Source organism: Oncorhynchus clarkii, chromosome 17 (genome assembly GCF_045791955.1).
Source record: "Oncorhynchus clarkii lewisi isolate Uvic-CL-2024 chromosome 17, UVic_Ocla_1.0, whole genome shotgun sequence".
Classification (NCBI taxonomy): Eukaryota; Metazoa; Chordata; class Actinopteri; order Salmoniformes; family Salmonidae; genus Oncorhynchus; species Oncorhynchus clarkii.
This window is the reverse complement of record NC_092163.1, coordinates 53161504-53184954: the sequence shown is the minus strand read 5'-3', so window position 1 is coordinate 53184954 and position 23451 is coordinate 53161504. Positions and strand designations below refer to the sequence as shown.

General features: G+C 42.3%; 1 protein-coding gene across 3 annotated transcripts in view; it reads left to right on the top strand.

Moving 5' to 3' along the window:
- Nucleotides 1-23451, top strand: part of LOC139371100 (AMP deaminase 2-like) — an 82448-nt gene that overhangs the window by 45536 nt on the left and 13461 nt on the right. For 2 of the 3 annotated variants that reach the window (XM_071111168.1, XM_071111166.1), the window contains exons 2-4: nt 14958-15097; nt 17472-17602; nt 18251-18319. In XM_071111168.1, the coding sequence (XP_070967269.1) occupies nt 15068-15097; nt 17472-17602; nt 18251-18319 (230 nt within the window). In that variant the 5' untranslated portion in view covers nt 14958-15067. Of the gene's footprint in view, nt 1-2366; nt 2714-14957; nt 15098-17471; nt 17603-18250; nt 18320-23451 lie in introns of those variants that run through there. The other variant, XM_071111169.1, reaches the window with a different exon arrangement.

The window sequence follows — 23451 nt, the reverse complement described above, 5'->3', positions numbered from 1 at the left end:
TATTTCCATCAATGAATAAAAAGCATTCTTTTGCGATCAGATTTTGGCCTGCTACAGTTTTATTTATCGGCTTTTCATTTTTTTAATCTGCCAAAAGCCGTTAAATAGAAACCCTGGTGTGTGTGTGACCTTGTGTCTTCCTTCTCTGCTATGAGTGGAATTTCCATCTGTTGTCATTTTCACTCCCGTCACTTAGTCCTTAGCTTCTCATTCTAACAAGATTCACTACATGCTTATACTCTTAGCCTTGCCTAAAGACAGGTCAGATAATAAAGGGGTGAGAATAGAAAGACTCCTACAGAGTTCCAGCAGTGTTCTAGGGAGGGATGACCCAGCCTGAAACAGGCTTCCCTTTAACAGCAGTCATGTGAGGAAGGAAGCAAGAAATACCCACTTCCCCCTGCCTGCTGGCCTGCCTGGCTCCTTACAGGCTGCATTAGAGCAGAGGGCTGTCTAAATACTGGTGTACAAGTGTACTCACTCCTATCCCATCATATATACTGTAGACCACTGTGTAGAGTAAGCTACAGTACCAGTCAAAGTTTTGGACACACCTACTCATTCAAGGGTTTTTCTTTATTTGTACTATTTTTGACATTGTAGAATAATAGTCAAATAACATCAAAACTATGAAATACCACATATGGAATCATGTAGTAACCAAAAATATGTTAAACAACTCAATATATATATTAGATTTTAGATTATTCTAAGTAGCCACCCTTTGCCTTGATGACAGCTTTGTACACTCTTTGCATTCTCTCAGCCAGCTTCATGAGGAATGCTTTTCCAACCGTCTTGAATGAGTTCCCACCTATGCTGAGCAGTTGTTGGCTGCTTTTCCTTCACTCTGCGGTCCAACTCATCCCAAACCATCTCATTTGGGTTGAGGTCAGGTGATTGTAGAGGCCAGGTCATCTGATGCATCACTCTCCTTGGTCAAATAGCCCTTACACACCCTGGAGTTGTGTTTTGGGTCATTATCCTGATTAAAATAAATGATAGTCCCACTAAACACAAACCAGGTGGGATGGCGTATCGCTGCAGAATGCTTTGGTAGCCAGGCTGGGTAAGTGTGCCTTAAATTCTAAATACATCATCGACAGTGTCACCATCACACCTCCTCCTCTTCCATGCTTCACGGTGGGAACCACATATGCAGAGATAATCTGTTCACTTACTCTGCGTCTCAGAAAGAGACGGCGGACTCAGACATTTGGACTCATCAGACCAAAGGATAGATTTCCACCGGTCTAATGTCCATTGCTCGTGTTTCATGGCCCGAGCAAGGCTCTTCATCTTATTGGTGTCCTTTAGTAGTGGTTTCTTTTCAGCAATTCGACCATGAAGTCCTGATTCACGCAGTCTCTTCTGAACAGTTGATGTTGAGATGTGTCTCTTACTTGAACTCATTTATTGAAGCATTTATTCGGGCTGCAATCTGAGGTGCATTTAACTCTAATTAACTTATCCTCTGCAGCAGAGGTAACTCTGGTTCTTCCTTTCCTGTGGTGGTCGTTGTGAGTGCCAGTTTCATCATAGCGCTTGATGGTTTTTGCGACTGCACTTGAAGAAACTTTCAAAGTTCTTCAAATGTTCCATATTGACTGACCTTTATGTCTTAAAGTAATGATGGTCTGTCTTTTCTCTTTGCTTATTTGAGCTGTTCTTGCCATAATATGGACTTTTACCAAAGAGGGCTATCTTCTGTATACCGCCTCTACCTTGTCACAGCACATCTAATTGGCTCAAACGCATTCAGAAGGAAAAAAAGCTGTCATCAAGGCAAAGGGTAGCTACTTTGACGAATCTCAAATATAAAACATATTTTGATTTGGTTAACACTTTTTTGGTTACCACATTATTCCATGTGTGCTATTTCATAGTGTAGATATCTTTACTATTATTCTGCAATGTAGAAAATAGTAAAAAATAAAGAAAACCCTTGAATTAGTAGGTGTGTCCAAACTTTTGACTGGTACTGTATATGGAAATTCTAAAAGGTGTTCACTGTTCACATTTGCAGAATCTTAAATATAAGCTATGTACACATTCCGGCACTATAGGCTACTTTCTATTCATGCAGACTAAACCAAATACTCATGAATGTAAAGAACACAAAGAAACAAACTACTTTCATATAATTTAGGCTACATATGAACACACAGCATGCGGTAATGCTGTGATGAGTATGGGGAGGGAGATAAACTGAAGAGGAGGAGAGAAGGAGTGGTGAGAGAAACCCATCCTTCTCCATTTTACAACACAATGAAGTGGTGCAGCCCGTCTCCCACCCCTTTACGCCACGTGGTACGATCCAGACCAGTGTCGGAGGTATTTAAATCCTGGAGCCTGAAGCTTGTGCTGTTCGTGTACAGAAAACCGTCCTAATCCAGGAAGCAGCACAGACACAGAGACAGAGAGGAGGGGGGAAGGAGAGGAAAAACATACTCAGTGCAAAACGTGACCGAGAGGGAAAAAGAGACCGTGATAAGAGGATCAGAGAGCGAGAGAAGACACAGTGAATCCCGCTGCTGCAGCATATGTGAGGGTGAGGGCACCCTGTCGCTCTCTGTCATCACTCTCTCTCCACGTCTTCTGTGTCGGCGGGGGAGGGAGCAGCAGCCGTCCTGTCCCGGGCCTGGTGGCATGTCCCAGCATCCCACAGGCGCTCACGCAAGCCCACCGCACGCACCTCCACCACGACCGTGAGGTACTTTAACCGCAACCACACCAAGAGAGATGAGTCTTGTGTTTATGTTCCCTCAGAGTGATGATGTAGCCAGCTATCTTATCCTTAGTGAATAACATGGCCATGTTGTTAGTGTGCTAGTTGTGTGGTGGAGTCAGTTTCTATATTGTACCTTGCTCCACTACTTCTGAGACAGGAGCGGGATATACACACATACACATTGAAAACACAACACACATGGAGGCACCATCAGTCGATAGAGCAGGAAACTGCCCGGCCGGTCTGTCGCTAGTATTGCCGGTCTCAGTCTCTCGACTGGGGTGACGCTGTGTGTGACTCCACAGGGCTGTATGTGTTTTGGTGACGGTAGATCTCCTAAGAGAGATCTTAGTGACCTGTGTGTGATGACAGCTGATATTCGTGACATAAGTAAAGTTGCAATGACCTTTCAAAAGTCCTCCATTCATGTAACGATCGTCGTTGGTGGAAGGAAGAGTGGACCAAAGTGCAGCGTGGAAAGTGTTCATGATATTTATTTTCAAGAAACACTCAAACAAAAATAACAAATCCAAAAACGAAAGCGAACAGTTCCATCAGGCACAGACACTAAACAGAAAATAACACCCCACAAATCCCAAATGAAAAATAACAACTTATATATGATCCCCAATCAGAGACAACGATAGACAGCTGCCTCTGATTGGGAACCACACTCGGGAAAAAACAACAAAGAAATAGAAAACAGATTTTCCCACCCGAGTCACACCCTGACCTAACCAAACATAGAGAATAAATAAGGATCTCTAAGGTCAGGGCGTGACAGTACCCCACCCAAAGGTGCGGACTCCGGCCGCAAACGTGAACCTATGGTGGGCACATGTAGATGACATGTTGTCTTTATATGTAGATTATATTTTGGTTTTATATTTCATATTTGATTGATGATTAGGCCTATGACTTTTGATTCCACTTTGGCTACCTTGCACCATATTGCCCTCTCTTGCTATATCTTAAACTTTATGCCCTTGTGCAGATCTTCTCTCTAAACAATATTCATGATAGTTTGAATGAGTTGAGTAAACTACACTGTTGTTAGCTTCTCAGTCTGTACTGTACTGTCCCTGGAAGACTCTCCACATAGTTCACCTAGATCCAGTCCACTTTGTACCACTGGTCAACTAATCATCCAAACCTCTGATTAGTGAATCAGGTGTGCTGGTGGTGGAATACATGACATGAACTGGTTAGGGGGAGGACAGGTTTGAGAAGATAAAGACTAAATGGACTTTTCTGACCAACATCCCATTGACAGCCTGTCTGGCCAAAACTTAAAACGGACTCTAACCTAACCTAGAGACAGCAGGTGTGGTAGAGAGAGAGAGAGAGTCGAAAACCGCAGGTCCGGGACAAGGTAGCACGTCCGGTGAACAGGTCAGGGTTCCATAGCCGCAAGCAGAACAGTTGAATCTGGAGCAGCAGCACGACCAGGTGGACTGGAGACAGCAAGGAGTCATCAGGCCAGGTAGTCCTGACGCATGGTCCTAGGGCTCAGGTCCACCGAGAGAAGCGAGAGAGAGAGAGAGAGAATTAGATAGAGCATACTTAAATTCACCCAGGACACCGGATAAGACAGGAGAAATACTCCAGATATAACAAACTGACCCTAGCCTCCCGACACATTAAAGTATTGCAGCATAATTACTGGAGCCTGAGACAGGTGGGGTCTTGTGACACTGTGGCCCTGTCCGACTAGTTCCCCGGACAGGGCCAACCAGGCAGGATATAACCCCACCCACTTTGCCAAAGCACAGCCCCCACACCACTAGAGGAATATCTTCAACCACCAACTTACTACCCTGAGACAAAGATTTCCCCCACGGCACGACCCCGAGGGGGGCGCCAACCCGGGGGGGCGCCAACCCGGACAGGAAGATTATGTCAGAGACTCAACTAGGCGTTGACCGATTTATGATGTTTCAACGCCATGCTTCACAGTATGTATGGTGTTCTTTGGATGCAACTCAGCATTCTTTGTCCTCCAAACACGACGAGTTGAGTTTTTACCAAAAAGTTATATTTTGGTTTCATCTGACCATATGACATTCTCCCAATCTTCTTCTGGATCATCCAAATGCTCTCTAGCAAACTTCAGACGGGCCTGGACATGTACTGGCTTAAGCAGGGGGACACGTCTGGCACTGCAGGATTTGAGTCCCTGGCGGCGTAGTGTGTTACTGATGGTAGGCTTTGTTACTTTGGTCCCAGCTCTCTGCAGGTCATTCACTAGGTCCCCCCGTGTGGTTCTGGGATTTTTGCTCACTCTTCTTGTAATAATTATGACCCCATGGGGTGAGATCTTGCGTGGAGCCCCAGATCGAGGGAGATTATCAGTGATTTTATATGTCTTCCATTTCCTAATAATTGCTCCCACAGTTGATTTCTTCAAACCAAGCTGCTTACCTATTGCAGATTCAGTCTTCCCAGCCTGGTGCAGGTCAACAATTTTGTTTCTGGTGTCCTTTGACAGCTCTTTGGTCTTGGCCATAGTGGAGTTTGGAGTGTGACTGTTTGAGGTTGTGGACAGGTGTCTTTTATACTGATAACAAGTTCAAACAGGTGCCATTAATACAGGTAACGAGTGGAGGGCAGAGGAGCCTCTTAAAGAAGAAGTTACAGGTCTGTGAGAGCCAGAAATCTTACTTGTTTGTAGGTGACCAAATACTTCCACCATAATTTGCAAATAAATTCATTAAAAATCCTACAATGTGATTTTCTGGATTTTTTTTCTTCTCATTTTGTCTTTCAAAGTTGAAGTGTACCTATGATGAAAATTAATTTAATTTTTAAGTGGGAGAACTTGCACAATTGGTGGCTGACTAAATACTTTTTTGCCCCACTGTATATCCACATAATTTTCCTCCCTCACGATGCCATCTATTTTATGTAGTGCACCAGTCCCTCCTGCAGCAAAGCACCACCACAACATGATGCTGCCACCATGTGCTTCACAGTTGGGATGGTGTTCTTTGGCTTGCAAGCCTCCCCCTTTTTCCTCCAAACATAACAATGGTCATTATGGCCAAACAGTTAGATTTCTGTTTCATCAGACCAGAGGACATTTCTCCAAAAAGTACAATTTTTGGTCCCATGTGCAGTTGCAAACAGTAGTCTGGCTTTTTTATGGTGGTTTGGAGCAGAGGCTTCTTCCTTGCTGAGTAGCCTTCAGGTTATGTCGATATAGGACTTGTTTTACTGTGGATATAGATACCTTTGTACTGGTTTATTCTAGCATCTTCACAAGGTCCTTTGCTGTTGTTCTGGGATTGATTTGCACTTTTCCCACCAAAGTGCGTGACAGAATGTGTCTCCTTCCTGAGCGGTATGACGGCTGCGTGGTCCCATGGTGTGTATATTTGCTTGTTAGGTCTGTATTGTTTGTACAGATGAACATGGTACCTTCAGGCATTTGGAAATTTGTATTTCAAGGTACGCCTTGAAATACATCCACAGGTAAACCTCCAATTGACTCAAATGATGTCAATTAGCCTATCGGAAGCTTCTATTGCCATGACATAATTTTCTGGAATTTTCCAAGCAGATTAAAGGCACAGTCAACTTAGTGTATGTAAACTTCTGATCCACTGGTATTGTGATACAGTGAATTATAAGTGAAATAATCTGTCTATAAACAATTGTTGTAAAAATTACTTGTGTCATGCACAAAGTAGATGTCGTTACCGACTTGCCAAAGCTATAGTTTGTTAACAAGAAATTTGTGGAGTGGTTGAAAAATGAGTTTTACTGACTCCAACTTAAGTGGGTTAGAAGTTGACATACACTAAGTTGACTGTGCCTTCTAAACAGCTTGGAATATTCCAGGAAATGTCATGGCTTTAGAAGCTTCCGATAGGCTAATTGATATCATTTGAGTCATTTGGAGGTGTACCTGTGGATGTATTTCAAGACCTACCTTCAAACTCAGTGCCTCTTTGCTTCACATTATGGGAAAATCTAAAGAAATCAGCCAAGACCTCGGACAATTGTAGACCTCCACAAGTCTGGTTCATCCTTGGGAGCAAGTTTCAAACGCCTGAAGGTACCATGTTTATCTGTACAAACAATGGTATGCAAGTATAAACACCATGGGACCACGCAGCCGTCATGCTGCTCAGGAAGGAGACGCGTTCTGTCTCCTAGAGATTTTATTTTTATTTTATTTTTTATTTCACCTTTATTTAACCAGGTAGGCTAGTTGAGAACAAGTTCTCATTTGCAACTGCGACCTGGCCAAGATAAAGCGTAGCAATTCGACACATACAACAACCCGGAGTTACACATGGAATAAACAAAACATACAGTCAATAATACAGTAGAACAAAGTAAAATAAAAAGTCTATATACAGTGAGTGCAAATGAGGTAAGTTAATGAAATAAATAGGCCATGGTGGCGAAGTAATTACAATATAGCAATTAAACACTGGAATGGTAGATCGGCAGAAGATGAATGTGCAGTTAGAGATACTGGGGTGCAAAGGAGCAAAATAAATAAATACCAGTATGGGGATGAGGTAGGTAGATAGATGGGCTATGTACAGGTGCAGTGATCTGTAAGCTGCTCTGACAGCTGACGCTTAAATCTAGTGAGGGAGATGTGAGTCTCCAGCTTCAGAGATTTTTGCAATTCGTTCCAGTCATGGGCAGCAGTGAACTGGAAATGAATGAGATGAAAGTGCTTTGGTGCGAAAAGTGCAAATCAATCCTAGAACAACAGCAAAGGACCTTGAGAAGATGCTGGAGGAAACAGGTACAAAGGTATCTATATCCACAGTAAAACGAGTCCTATATCGACATAACCTGAAAGGCCGCTCAGCAAGGAAGAAGCCACTACTCCAAAAGCGCCATAAAAAAGCAAGACTACTGTTTGCAACTGCACAATGGGGACAAAGATCATACTTTTTGGAAAAATGTCCTCTGGTCTGATGAAACAGAAATAGAACTGTTTGGCGATAATGACCATCGTTATGTTTGGAGGAAAAAGGGGGAGGCTTGCAATCCGAAGAACACCATCCCAACTGTGAAGTACGGGGGTGGCATCATGTTGTAGGGGTGCTTTGCTGCAGGAGGGACTGGTGCACTTCATAAAATAGATGGCATCATGAGGGAGGAAAATTATGTGGATATGTTGAAGCAACATCTTAAGTCATCAGTCAGAAAATTAAAGCTTGGTCACAAATGGGTCTTCCAAATGGACAATGACCCCAAACATACTTCCAAAGTTGTGGCAAAATGCCTTAAGGACAACAAAGTCAAGGTATTGAAGTGGCCATCACACAGCCCTGACCTCAATCATATAGAACATTTGTGGGCAGAACTGAAAAGTGTGTGCGAGCAAAGAGGCTTACAAACCTGACTCAGTTACACCAGCTCTGTCAGGAGGAATGGGCCAAAATTCACCCAACTTATTGTGGGAAGCTTGTGGAAGGCTACTCAAAACGTTTGACCCAAGTTAAACAATTTAAAGGCAATGCTGCCTAATACTAATTGAGTGTATGTAAACTTCTGACCCACTGGGAATGTGATGAAAGAAATTAAATCTTAAATAAATCTTTCTCTCTACTATTATTCTGACATTTCACATTCTTAAAATAAAGTGGTGATCCTAACTGACCTAAGACAGGGAATATTAACTCAGATTAAATGTCAGGAATTGTGAAAATCTTCCGACTTCAACTGTATATCAATTGGTCGTTTTCTTTCACTCATGCTTTAAACTGTGGAATATCAACAGTTACAGCAAACTCTACAAGTAGATCTGGGAAATATCAGGGAGTGGGTTTTCAGGAACAAACTTGTTTTGAACGCCAAGAAAATCAAGGTTATGTTGGTCTGTTCCACCAGGAAAAGGCCAACACAGCATGGGGATGCAATTAAGTATGGGGGGAGTACAAATTGAGGAAGTGGCAGAAACCAAACTACTTGGGGTTACACCTAGACAATTGCTTATCATGGTCATTTCAAATAACTCATCTATGTAAAAACAATTAATGTAAAAAAATTAAATGCATGCATGATCAGAAGGATAGCTAAATATTTACCGGGAAAGCATTAATTGAGAGTCAGGGGAAATACTGTTCTGTGGTCTGGGGACATGCATCAGCAAGGGAAATTAGGAGGCTGCAGATTGCACAGAACAAAGCAGCAATGATTGTTTTAAGGTGATGTGATTATTATGTTGTAGTCATGCACAATGCTCTTAGTTGGTCATCATTCAACAAGACAATTGAAAAAAATATGCTTATTTTATTTCACAATGTACACCATTTAAAACGGCTTAACTCCATTCACATCAGTATTCAATTGGTAAGAGACAGACATCCAGTCAATACTAGGAATAGATTGTTCACCATCTGTGTTATCCCAGCAGAAAAGAGAAATAGGCAAAATAACATTTTGATTCAGAGCAATAAAGAAATATAATCATTTTTCTGAGCAAACCAGAAACCTTTCAATATATACATTCAATCAATACTTTAGAACCTTTTAAATATAAAACATTGGAGGTTGTGCAGGACTATGGCAGATGAAGGAAGCAAACTATCATTTCAGATTGTTAAAGTATTTATCTGGTCAATATGTCAGTGTATTATGCCTGTTGTGTGTAACAGTGTTATATGTGATTTGTATTATAAATTGGATTTTAATGTTTAAGGACATTTGGAAGATTAGTCCAAATGAGGACTAAAAGAGATCCTAATAAAATAAAATCCTCTTGCGTTGTGAATGAATTAGATGAGGGTATCTGAATTTACAGTCATATCACTGTTTATTCTGTGCATCATACTTTTTACTAGGACTATATCGTAGTTTGCATGAAGCACAGTAGTCTATTTTTCTGCTTTCTGAGATCACTATAGCTCCTTTAAAACTAGCCCCTCTCTGTTCTTATCCAGAACAACCACTAACTAGGCTTTGAACTGCTGTATAGTGTTGTGTGTTCTAAATCAGGGTCACCCATATTACAACTCCTATCCTCTGGGCCACTGTGTCTGCAGTCTGCACTAGTTTTATTACACCATTACTTTGTAGTAGCCCACCACCCCAGTGATGTACAGTGCATTCGGAATGTATTCAGACCCCTTAACTTTTTCCACATTTTGTTACATTATAGCTGTCACGAGTTACTAAGAGTGGAAGGTAGGAGTCAGGCTCAGAGAACAGAGGGTTCAATAATAGATTATTTATTTCTCCGGCACAAAAAAGGGTCACGCCAAACACAGGGCGCAGAAACACTGACCAGCCCAAACACACAGGGCAAAATGATCCGGAGAAAAAATACATCCACAACCGACAGCGAACACAAAATAATCACCCACAAACCTAAGCGGGCCTAACAGGCTTAAATAGACCAGAAATCAAGAAACACAAAAGAAACAGGTGCAACTAATAAGACTTAACCAACAGACAAGGGAAAAGGGATCGGTGGCGGCTAGTAGACCGGCGACGACGACCGCCGAGCACCGCCCGAACAGGCAGGGGAGCCACCTTCGGCGGGAGTCGTGACAACAGCCTTATTCTAAAATGGATAAAATAAAATAAAAAAATCCCAATCTATACGCAATACCCCATAATGACGAAGCGAAAATAAATTGAGATTTTTTTTGCAAATGTAATTAAAAAAAATAAAATAAGTATATATATAATAATATACAGTTGAAGTCGGCAGTTTACATACACCTTAGCCAAATACATTTAAACTCAGTTTTTCACAATTCCTAACATTTAATCTGAGCAAAAATTCCCTGTCTTAGGTCAGTTAGGATCACCACTTTATTTTAAGAATGTGAAATGTCAGAATAATAGTAGAGAGAATTATTTATTTCAGATTTTTTCTTTCATCACGTTCCCAGTGGGTCAGAAGTTTACATACACTCAATTAGTATTTGGCAGCATTGCCTTTACATTGTTTAACTTGGGTCAAACATTTTGGGTAGTCTTCCACAAGCTTCCCACAGTATATTGGGTGAATTTCGGCCCATTCCCCCTGACAGAGCTGGTGTAAATGAGTCAGGTGTTTAGGCCTCCTTGCTCGCACACGCTTTTTCAGTTCTGCCCACACATTTTCTATAGGATTGAGGTCAGGGCTTTGTGATGGCCACTCCAATACCTTGACTTTTGTTGTCCTTAAGCCATTTTGCCACAACTTTGGAAGTATGTTTGGGCTCATTGTCCATTTGGAAGACCCATTTGCGACCAAGTTTGAACTTCCTGACTGATGTTGCTTCAATATAGCCACATCATTTTTCTTCTCATCATGCATTCTATTTTGTGTAGTGCACCAGTCCCTCCTGCAGCAAAGCACCCCCACAACATGATGCTGCCACCCCCGTGCTTCACGGTTGGGATGGTGTTCTTCGGCTTGCAAGCCTCCCCCTTTTTCCTCCGAACATAACGATGGTCATAATGGCCAAACAGTTCTATTTCTGTTTCATCAGACCAGAGGACATTTCTCCAGAAAGTACGATCTTTGTCCCCATGTGCAGTTGCAAACCGTAGTCTGGCTTTTTTATGGCGGTTTTGGAGCAGTGGCTTCTCTCTTGCTGAGCGGCCTTTCAGGTTATGTCGATATAGGACTCGTTTTACTGTGTATATAGATCATTTTGTACCTATTTCCTCCAGCATCTTCACAAGGTCCTTTGCTGTTGTTCTGGGATTGATTTGCCCTTTCGCACCAAAGCACGTTCATCTCTAGGAGACAGAATGCGTCTCCTTCCTGAGCTGTATGACGGCTGCGTGGTCCCATAGTGTTTATACTTGCGTACTATTGTTTGTACAGATGAACGTGGTACCTTCAGTCGTTTGGAAATTGCTCCCAAGGATGAACCAGACTTGTGGAGGTCTAGAATTTTTTTTCTGAGGTCTTGGCTGATTTATTTAGATTTTCTCATGATGTCAAGCAAAGAGGCACTGAGTTTGAAGGTAGGCCTTGAAACACATCCACAGGTACACCTCCAATTGACTCAAATTATGTCAATTAGCCTATCAGAAGCTTCTAAAGCCATGGCATGATTTTCTGGAATTTTACAAGCTGGTTAAAGGCACAGTCAACTTAGTGTATTTAAACTTCTGACCCACTGGAATTGTGATACAGTGAATTATAAGTGAAATAATCTGTCTGTAAACAATTGTTGGAAAAAGTTACTTGTCATGCACAAAGTAGATGTCCTAACCGACGTTCCAAAACTAGTTTGTTAACAAGAAATTTGTGGAGTTGTTGAAAAACAAGTTTTAATGACTCCAACCTAAGTGTTTGTAAACGTCCGACTTCAACTGTATATATACCTTATTTACATAAGTATTCAGACCCTTTGCTATGAGACTCGAAATTTAGCTTATGTGCATCCTGTTTCTGTTGATCATCCTTGAGATGGTTCTACAACTTGAGTCCACCTGCGGCTCACATCTTTCTAAATGAGGTCCCACAGTTGACAGTGCATGTCAGAGCAGCAACTAAGCCATGAGGTCGAAGGAATTGTCCGTAGAGCTCTGAGACAGGATTGTGTAGAGGCACAGATCTGGGGAAGGGTACCAAAAATTGTCTGTAGCATTGAAGATCCCAAAGAACACAGTGTCCTTCATAATTCTTTAATGGAAGAGGTTTGGAACCATCAAGACTCTTCCCAGAGCTGGCCGGCTGGCCAAACTGAGCAATCGGGGGAGAAGGGCCTTGGTCACGGATGTGACCGAGAATCCGATGGTCACTCTGACAGCGCTCCAGAGTTTCTCTGTGGAGATGGAAGAACCTTCCAGAAGGTCAACCATCTCTGCAGCACTCCACCAATCAGGCTTTTATGGTAGAGTGGCCTGATGGAAGCCACTCCTCAGTTAAAGGCACATGACAGCCCGCTCGGAGTTTGCCTAAAGGCACCTAAAGGACTATCTGACCATGAGAAACAAGATTATCTGGTCTGATGAAACCAATATGTAATTATTTGGCCTGAATGGCAAGCGTCACGTCTGGAGGAAGAAGGCTTTAACAACAACAAAAAACTTGTATTATTTTTCTTAATCTTTTATTTTAATTGTATTTTTTTTTAAATGTATTATTATTATATATTTTAACTTATTTTTTAAAACTTTTTTTAAGCCTGTCACATCTGTGAATGTGGAATGTGTTTTGTTGGTTGATTGAAAAACAAGAAAACTTAATAAAACTTAAACTTAAATTGAAAAAAAAAGAATAAGGCTATAACGTAGCAAAATGTGGAAAAACTAAAGGGGTCTGAATACTTTCCGAATGCCCTGCCGACCTAGTGTTGTTCGTATGAGAGAGCCTGCAGTAAACACTTACAATGGGCCTGTCTGCCTGTGGTGTTGTGAAAGTGTTGCGTTTCCCCTCTGATATAAAATATAATAAATAAAGTCCCATAAATTACAAATATAATACCAAATCCCGTTTAGGGGACGTAGTACAATCAAGTGTGCTGAGGTGGTAGTACCATCAACCACTGCAGTCCTGTCTAAATCTGCCTACTTAGACATGTTGCTTTACCCCAGAAGTCTAGCAGCATAGTTGAAGGCTTTCAGTTCCAGTAGATGTCAGTGGGTTGCTTTGCTTTAGTCTCCCAGTAGGCCTAGTTCTGTGATGAGATGCATGTGATGACATGTATTATCTGAAATAGTCCCATAGAATTATACCTACGGAGGAGCGGCTTCTATGGATAAACTTTGAATGTCTTTGAACTTCAGAGTTGGCTTAACGTTGGACCAGGGAAGCTAGCTAGCTGACAAGCTTGTGTGTGCAGAACGGCACCAGAATTAAAAACACGTCTTACCTTTTTGTATTTAATAAATCCAATGTGAAATGTGATAACTATAGTATGCCTAACTAGCATTGAAAAAGTGAATCCATTCTTCTCGAATTAAAAATCTCACTCCCTATCTTCTGAATCACACTTGTAGCGTCAGTAGGCCACAGCTATGCTTCACTGTGGGAAATCCATTGGAGAGAACATCATGATGATACGAGTATTTTGATAGAATATAGTTTATTATCATTGAATAAATGTAATGTGCATAGGGTGAATCTGACTGTGCTGATGATGACATAGTGGCCATGCTTAGCACTACTGAATGAGCCCGTTGTATTAATATGATACATGGAGGAATGGTACTGTTTGTGTTTAGCCTTATTCAATAATACTGTGTATTACAGAGTACATATGACTGTAGTGTGGTGGTGATGATACTGACATGAATGGACAGTCACTGTAATGGAGGCCAGAGTCTGTATGTCTGTGTTTGTGATGAGTCCAGTTGCTCTGGCATCTTTCATGGGGTGATTAGGCGTAGCAGAGCATGCTGTGGGACACACTCATTTACAGGGCTTGTCTGTCTTAAAATGTAACCCTCTGCATCTCAGGAGTCCCCTCCAGTATAAAGGCCTTATGGGATCATCATGCCAAAGCAGCATTCTCTGAAAACACACACACACAGTTTAGCAAACTATCACGTGGCTCTTGAGCTCATCGCTCATCTTTTGGTTACTAATCTCTCTCTCTCTCTCTGTATTCAATGGGACATACACAGTGGGGTCTTTGTTCTCTGCCTGCCTGCCTGCCAGTGTAGTGTGTACTCTCTCACCCAGCAGCGTCCGTCTCAGGGGAAGGTTCTGTTATTGTGCTCCTCCCCTCAACCTCTCCTCCCCTCTCTCCAGACCAGGTCTCCATGGCAACGGGTGTCTGGCATCTGACAACATTTATCTTGTTATTGAGCATCCATCTGAATGACCCTTAGGGTGGGCTATATACCACAAAGACTACTGCCACACACACAGACACCACTCCTCCTGCTGCTGCCTGACACACAATGCAGTGGGCAGCCAACAGAGACACGGCTCAAAGGGCCAGCAGTGCTGTGGAGAGACTAACACACCACTGAAGCTGTCATACTGTAGGGAAGCTCCTCTGTGCTGTATGCAGAGCACAACACTGCTGCTGAGAGACGAGGCTGTAGTTGAGAGAGAAGAAGGCCGGAGTGGAGTATACTAGTGTAGTCCCATGTTGGAGGTGATGGCACAAGAGTTGTGGCTGTGAAATATCAGACAGTGTTTAAATGTTGCAAATCCATGCAATAACAACTCACTCCGTCTGCCTCTCCCTCCCTGTTGTTTAACTTTGTTTTTTTCTTTTTTGTTATGTTTATTATTTGTTGTTTAACACTGCCTCTCTCTCTCTATCTTCCTCTCCACCGCTCTCCCTCCATCTAGATCTGCGTGGTGTAGCAGGGCAGGCCAAGCCCCTGAATCCTCAGCGCTCCCTCCCTGGGACACCCATCAGTCACACACTCAAACACTTCCCCATCAACCTGCGTACATCCATGGACGGAAAGTACAAGGAGATCGCTGAGGTGAGAGCACAGTGACACAGTGGTGTCAACAGTGGTGTAAAGTACTTCAGTAAAAATACTTTGAAGTACTACTTAAGTAGTTTTTTGGTGTATCTGTACTTTACTTTAGTATTTACAGTGGGGCAAAAAAGTATTTAGTCAGCCACCAATTGTGCAAGTTCTCCCACTTAAAAAGATGAGAGGCCTGTAATTTTCATCATTAGGTACACTTCAACTATGACAGACAAAATGAGGGAAAAAAAATCACATTGTAGGATTTTTAATTAATTAATTTGCACATTTTGGTGGAAAATATGTATTTGGTCAATAACAAAGTTTATCTCAATACTTTGTTATATACCCTTTGTTGGCAATGACAGAGGTCAAACGTTTTCTGTAAGTCTTCACAAGGTTTTCACACACTGTTGCTGGTATTTTGTCCCATTCCTCCATGCAGATCTCCTCTAGTGCAGTGATGTTTTGGGGCTGTTGCTGGGCAACACGGACTTTCAACTCCCTCCAAAGATTTTCTATGGGGTTGAGATCTGGAGACTGACTAGGCCACTCCAGGACCTTGAAATGCTTCTTACGAAGCTACTCCTTCGTTGCCCGGGCGGTGTGTTTGGGATCATTGTCATGCTGAAAGACCCAGCCACGTTTCATCTTCAATGCCCTTGCTGATGGAAGGAGGTTTTCACTCAAAATCTCACGATACATGGCCCCATTCATTCTTTCCTTTACACGGATCAGTCGTCCTGGTCCCTTTGCAGAAAAACAGCCCCAAAGCATGATGTTTCCACCCCCATGCTTCACAGTAGGTATGGTGTTCTTTGGATGCAACTCAGCATTCTTTGTCCTCCAAACACGATGAGTTGAGTTTTTACCAAAAAGTTATATTTTGATTTCATCTGACCATATGACATTCTCCCAATCTTCTTCTGGATCATCCAAATGCTCTCTAGCAAACTTCAGACGGGCCTGGACATGTACTGGCTTAAGCAGGGGGACACGTCTGGCACTGCAGGATTTGAGTCCCTGGCAGCGTAGTGTGTTACTGATGGTAGGCTTTGTTACTTTGGTCCCAGCTCTCTGCAGGTCATTCACTAGGTCCCCCCATGTGGTTCTGGGATTTTTGCTCACTGTTCATGTGATCATTTTAGATTTTAGATCGAGGGAGATTATCAGTGGTTTTATATGTCTTCCATTTCCTAATAATTGCTCCCACAGTTGATTTCTTCAAACCAAGCTGCTTACCTATTGCAAATTCAGTCTTCCCAGCCTGGTGCAGGTCTACAATTTTGTTTCTGGTGTCCTTTGACAGCTCTTTGGTCTTGGCCATAGTGGAGTTTGGAGTGTGACTGTTTGAGGTTGTGGACAGGTGTCTTTTATACTGATAACAAGTTCAAACAGGTGCCATTAATACAGGTAACGAGTGGATGGCAGAGGAGCCTCTTAAAGAAGAAGTTACAGGTCATTGAGAGCCAGAAATCTTACTTGTTTGTAGGTGACCAAATACTTATTTTCCACCATCATTTGCAAATAAATTCATTAAAAATCCTACAATGTGATTTTCTGGATTTTTTTCTTCTCATTTATGTCTGTCATAGTTGAAGTGTACCTATGATGAAAATTACAGGCCGCTCATCTTTTTAAGTGGGAGAACTTGCACAATTGGTGGCTGACTAAATACTTTTTTGCCCCACTGTATATTTTTGACAACGTTTACTTAACTACATTCCTAAAGAAAATGATGTACTTTTTACTCCATACATTTTCTCTGACACCCAAAAGTATTCATTACATTTTGAATGCTTAGCAGGACAGGAAAATGGTGCAATTCACACACTTATCAAGAGAACATCCCTACTGGCTCTGATCTGGCGGACTTACTAAACACATGCTTCGTTCGTAAATTATGTCTGAGTGTTGGAGTGTGCCGCTGGCTATCCGTGATTTTGAAAAACAAGAAAATGGTGCTGTCTGGTTTGAATTTGAAGTTATTTGTACTTTTACTATTACATTTCCTTTTGATACTTAAGTATATTTAAAACCGAATACTTTTAGAATTTTACTCAAGTAGGGTTTTACTGGGTGTCATTTACTTTTACTTTAGTCATTTTCTATTAAGGTATCTTTCCTTTTACTAAAGTATGACAATTGAGTACTTTTTCCACCACTGTCAAGCACTTTCCAAATACGTGTGTGTGTGTGGTGTGTGGTGTGTGTGTGTGTGTGTGTGTGTTTGCGTGCGACTGCATGTGTTGGATGTTTGTGTCGGTGTTAAATGTTCATGATGTTTATGTAAGTTTGTGTATTGTAATGTTAAGTAAACTCTTCCTGTGTGTGTAATGTGTGTGTGTTCTAATGTTTATTTGACTCTCTGTGTATCTCTCAGGAGCTGTTCACTCGTAGCCTGACGGAGAGTGAGATGCGCACCGCTCCTTATGAGTTCCCTGAGGACAGCCCCATCGAGCAGCTGGAGGAGAGACGCCAACGCCTGGAGAGGCAGATCAGCCAGGACATCAAGTAGGGACACACACAGCAGCAGACATGCACACTCACATACACACCAACACAACTCCCCCGTACACACCCAAACACCCTCCATATACCCACAGGCACACAAGCACCGTCAACAGCTTCCATCATGTCGCTTTTAAGCAGGCCAGCTGACTAACATAAGTAAACAGCTAATGGAGTCAGTCAGTAGCATTCGCATCCTGGTGTTCCAGCCTGTTCCACCCACAGGAGAAGGGGGGGGGGGGGGGTTCTGTCTGGGTTGATGGGGTGTGATGGCCTGTGCCACTGAGCCAATCTCAGGGGGGATCTGACACACTTAGGCATCCTTGCTCCACTCACCGCAGCAGGGTCATGTGACCAAGGTATACCAAGGTATACTGTCTGTTCCACTGCTAACTGATCATGTTTCTCTGTTTGTCCCATTTCATCTGACCACCCTTCACACCCTGATCCCCTTTGTGTGTGTCATGTGCGTTACTGTTGTTCTCTTGTGTGTTTTGTTTGTGTAACTGGATTTGAATCCTCTCTGTCTTTCTTTCTGTGCTTGTGTGTTTAAATGTGTGTATGTGCCGCCCCCCTCCCCCTTCCTTGTGCTTTGTCTTACCTGTACCCCTCTGACCTGGCCTTGCTGCCATGCACTCCGCACCACGCCAGGCTTGAGCCAGAGATCCTGCTCCGCATCAAACAGGAGTTCATGAAAATTGACAGCGCTGCCGACCTAGAGTGAGTGAGCTGTACTTTCAGTCTCTCTCTCTATCTTTTGCCTTTTCCTAACAATCTTGTGAATGCATAAGTTAAAGTTTTTACCTGTACGTATGTACAGTCCTTGGCGCTCATTTTCTGAAGAGTTTAATTTTAAATGTATCATTTTGTTATATATTGAGAATGTTCCACTCCAACAGCAAAATATGAGTTCCCTGTGTGCTGCCCCCTACTGATGATGTATAGTCATCACAGGTGATGTTGAGTCATTTTATTTATTTAACCTTTATTTGACTAGGCAAGTCAGTTTAGAACAAATTCTTATTTACAATGACGGCCTACCCCGGACAAGGCTGTGCCAATTGTTTGCCGCCCTATGGGACTCCCAATCAAGGCTGGATGTGATGCAGCCTGGATTCAAACCAGGTACTGTAGCGACACCTCTTGCACTGAGATGCAGTGTCATAGACCACTGCGCCACTCAGGAATCCCTCTGAGGTGCAGGGCTGATATTCAGTCCAAAAAGATCATGAAACAACTTATTTCTTCAATAACATCTCAGTAGTCTGTTACACTTTAATAAAGTACTGCAAATTACTTTAGAAGGTAATCTTATTAATAATTCTATTGAGTGATGCCGCGTAAAACAATTGGTGAATTAGCCGCCTCCTGTAAGGCTGTATCTGTATAGCAAACGTAGCCTATCTGACAAGGATGTCGGTGTTGTAGCATGCCACCAGCATATCTCCTTCTCTCTCTCTCTGGTGCTAGGCCAAAGGTTATCTTCCTTTATACAGTACCATTCAAATGTTTGGACACACCTACTCATTCAAGGGTTTTTCTTTATTTTACTATTTTCTACATTGTTGAATAATAGTGAAGACATCAAAACTATGAAGTATCACATATGGAATTTTAAAAAAGCATTACATATATTTTTGATTTTAGATTCTTCAAAGTAGCCACCCTTTGCCTTGATGACAGCTTTGCGCACTATTGGCATTCTTTCAACCAGCTTCATGAGGAATACTTTTCCAACAGTCTTGAAGGAGTTCCCACATATGCTGAGCACTTGTTGGCTGCTTTTCCTTCACTCTGCGGTCTAACTCATCTCATCTGATGCAGCACTCCATCACTCTCTTTCTTGGTCAAATAGCCCTTACACACCTTGTAGGTGTGTTGGAACATTGGGGTGGCAGGTAGCCTAGTGGTTAGAGCTTTGGACTAGTAACCGAAAGGTTGCAAGATCGAATCTCCAAGCTGTCGTTCTGCCCCTGAACAAGGCAGTTAACCCACTGTTCCTAGGCTGTCATTGAAAATAAGAATTTGTTCTTAAGTGACTTGCCTAGTTAAATAAAGGTTTAAAAAAAAAATCTAATTGTCCTGTTGAAAAACAGATGATAGTCGCACTAACCGCGCAAACCAGATGGGATGGTAGAATGCTGTGGTAGCCATGCTGGTTAAGTGTGCCTTGAATTCTAAATACTGTATATCACAGACAGGGTCACTGTGGGAACCACACATGCATAGATCATCTAGGGTTTTCACCTACTCTGTGTCTCACAAAGACATTGGTCACATTTGGACTCAAGGACAGATTTTCACCGGTCTAATGTCCATTGCTCGTGTTTCTTGGCCCAAGCAAGTCTCTTCTTATTGGTGTCCTTTAGTAGTGGTTTCTTTGCAGCATTTTGACCATGAAGTCCTGATTCATGCAGTCTCCTCTGAACAGTCAATTTTGAGATGTGTCTGTTACTTGAAACCTTTGAAGCATTTATTTGGGCTGCAATCTGAGGTTCAGTTAATTCTGATGAATTTATCCTCTGCAGCAGAGGTAACTCTGGATCTTCATTTTCTATGGCGATCCTCGTGAGAGCTAGTTACATCATAGCGCTTGATGGTTTTTGCGACTGCATTTGAAGAAACTTTCAAAGTTCTTGACATTTTCCGGATTGACTGACCATCATGTCTTAAAGTAATGATGGACTGTTGTTTCTCTTTGCTTATTTGAGCTGTTCTTGCCATAATATCGACTAGGTCTTTTACCAAATAGGGCTATCTTCTGAATACCAACCCTGCCTTGACACAACACAATTGGCTCAAAAGCATTCAGAAGGAAAGAAATTCCACAAATTAACTTTTAACAAGGCACACCTGTATATTGAAATGCATTCCAGGTGACAACCTCATGAAGCTGGTTGAGAGAATGCCAAGAGTATGCAAAGCTGTCATCAAGGCAAAGGGTGGCTACTTTGAAGAATCTCAAATGTAAAATATGTTTTGATTTGTTTAACACTTTTTTGATTCCATATGTGTTATTTCATAGTTTTGATGTCTTCACTATTATTCTACAATTATTCTCTAACCCTGAAGCTTATAAGAAATCCCGCCATGCCCGCCGACGAACCATCAAACAGGTAAAGCGTCAATACAGGACTAAGATTTAATTGTACTACACCGGCTCCAACGCTCATCGGATGTGGCAGAGCTTACAAACTAGTACAGACTACAAAGGGAAGCACAGCCGCGAGCTCCCCAGTGACACGAGCCTACCAGACAAGCTAAATTACTTCTATGCTTGCTTCGAGGCAAGTAACACTGAACCATGCATGAGAGCATCAGCTGTTCCGGACGACTGTGTGATCACACTCTCCTTAGCCGATGTGAGTAAGACCTTTAAACAGGTCAACATGGATTACCAGGACGTGTAGTCCGAGCATGCGCTGACAAACTGGCAAGTGTCTCACTGACATTTTTAACCTGTCTATATCTGAGTCTGTAATACCAACATATTTCAAGCAGACCAACATAGTCCCTGTGCCCAAGAACACTAAGGTAACCTTCTCAAGGACTACCGACCTGTAACACTCTGTAGCCATGAAGTGCTTTGAAAGGCTGGTCATGGCTCACATGAACACCATTAAACCCAAGACCCACTCCAATTTGCATACCGCCCCAACAGATCCACAGATGATGCAATCTCTATTGCACTCAACTTCTTTGACTACAGCTCAGCGTTCAACACCATAGTGCCCTCAAAGCTCATCACTAAGCTAAGGACCTTAGGAATAAAACACTTCGCTCTGCAACTGGATCCTGGACTTCCTGGCAGGCTGCTCCCAGGTGGTAAGGGTAGGTAACAACACATCCGCCACGCTGATCCTCAACACTTGGGCCCCTCAGGTGCGTGCTCAGTCCCCTCCTGTACTCCCTGTTCACTCATGACTGCATGGCCAGGCACGACTCTAACACCATCATCAAGTTTGCCGATGACACAACAATGGTAGGCCTGATCACTAACAACAATGAGACAGCCTATAGGGAGGAGGTCAGAGACCTGGCCGTGTGGTGCCAGGACAACAACCTCTCCCTCTATGTGATCAAGAAAAAGGAGATGATTGTGGACTACAGGAAAAGGAGGACCAAGCACGCCCCCATTCTCATCGACGGGGCTGCAGTGGAGCAGGTTGAGAGCTTCAAGTTCCTTGGCATCCACATCACCAACAAACTATCATGGTCCAAACACACATAGACAGTAATGAAGAGGGCACGACAAATCCTATTCCCCCTCAGGAGACTGAAAAGATTTGGCATGGGTCCTCAGATCCTCAAAAGGTTCTACAGCTGCACCATCGTGAGCATCCTGACTGGTTGCAACTGCTTGGCCACTTCAGAGGGTAGTGCGTACAGCCCAGTACATCACTGGGGCCAAGCTCCCTGCCATCCAGGACCTCTATACCATGCTGTGTCAGAGGAAGGCCCTAAAAATTGTCAAAGACTCAAGCCACCCTAGTCATGGACTGTTCTCTCTGCTACCGCACGGCAAGCAATACCGGAGTGCCAAGTCTAGGTCCAAGAGGCTTCTTAACAGGGCTACCCAGACTCCTCTTTTACGCTGCTGCTACTCTCTGTTTATTATCTATGCATAGTTACTTTAACTCTACCTACATGTGCATATTACCTCAATTACCTCAACTAACCGGTGTCCCCACACATTGATTCCGTACCTCCTGTATATAGCCTTGCTATTGTTATGTTACTGCTGCTGTTTAATTATTTGTTAGTTTTGTTTTCTCTTTTTTTTCTAAAAACTTCTTAAAGCATTGTTAGTTAAGGGCTTGTAAGTAAGCATTTCACTGTAACCTGTTGTATTTGGCGCATGTGACACATTTGATTTGATTTGACAATGTAGAAAATATTAAAAATAAAGAAAACTCTTTAATGAGTAAGTGAGTCCAAACCTTTGACTGGTACTCTATGTATATTTGATATAGGCTTGAAGTCATAAACAGCGCAATGCTTGAAGCATTGCGAAGAGCTGCTGGCAAACGCAGTGAAGTGCTGTTTGAATGAATGCTTACGAGCCTGCTGCTGCCTACCACCGCTCAGTCAGACTGCTCTATCAAATCATAGACTTAATTATAATATAATAACACACAGAAATACGAGCCTTAGGTCATTAATATGGTCAAATCCGGAAACTATCATTTTGGGGAAAAAAAAAACGTTTATTCTTTCAGTGAAATACAGAACCGTTCCGTATTTTATCTAATGGGTGGCATCCATATGTCTAAATATTGCTGTTACATTGCACAACGTTCAATGTTATGTTATAATTACGTAAAATTCTGGCAAATTTGTTCGCAACGAGCCAGGCGGCCCAAACTGTTGCATATACCCTGACTCTGCGTGCAATGAACGCAAGAGAAGTGACACAATTTCCCTAGTTTAATATTGCCTGCTAACATTTATTTTAACTAAATATGCAGGTTTTAAATAAAAAAAATAGACTTCTGTGTATTGATTTTAAGAAAGGCATTGATGTTTATGGTTAGGTACATTCGTGCAACGATTGTGCTTTTTTCGCAAATGTGCTTTTGTTAAATCATCCCCCGTTTGGCGAAGTTGGCTGTCTTTGTTAGGAAGAAATAGTCTTCACACAGTTCTCAACGAGCCAGTCGGCCCAAACTGCTGCATATACCCTGACTCTGTTGCACAGAACGCAAGAGAAGTGACACAATTTCCCTAGTTAAAAGAAATTCATGTTAGCAGGCAATATTGACTAAATATGCAGGTTTAAAAATATATATACTTGTGTATTGATTTAAAGAAAAGCATTGATGTTTATGGTTAGGTACACATTGGTGCAACGA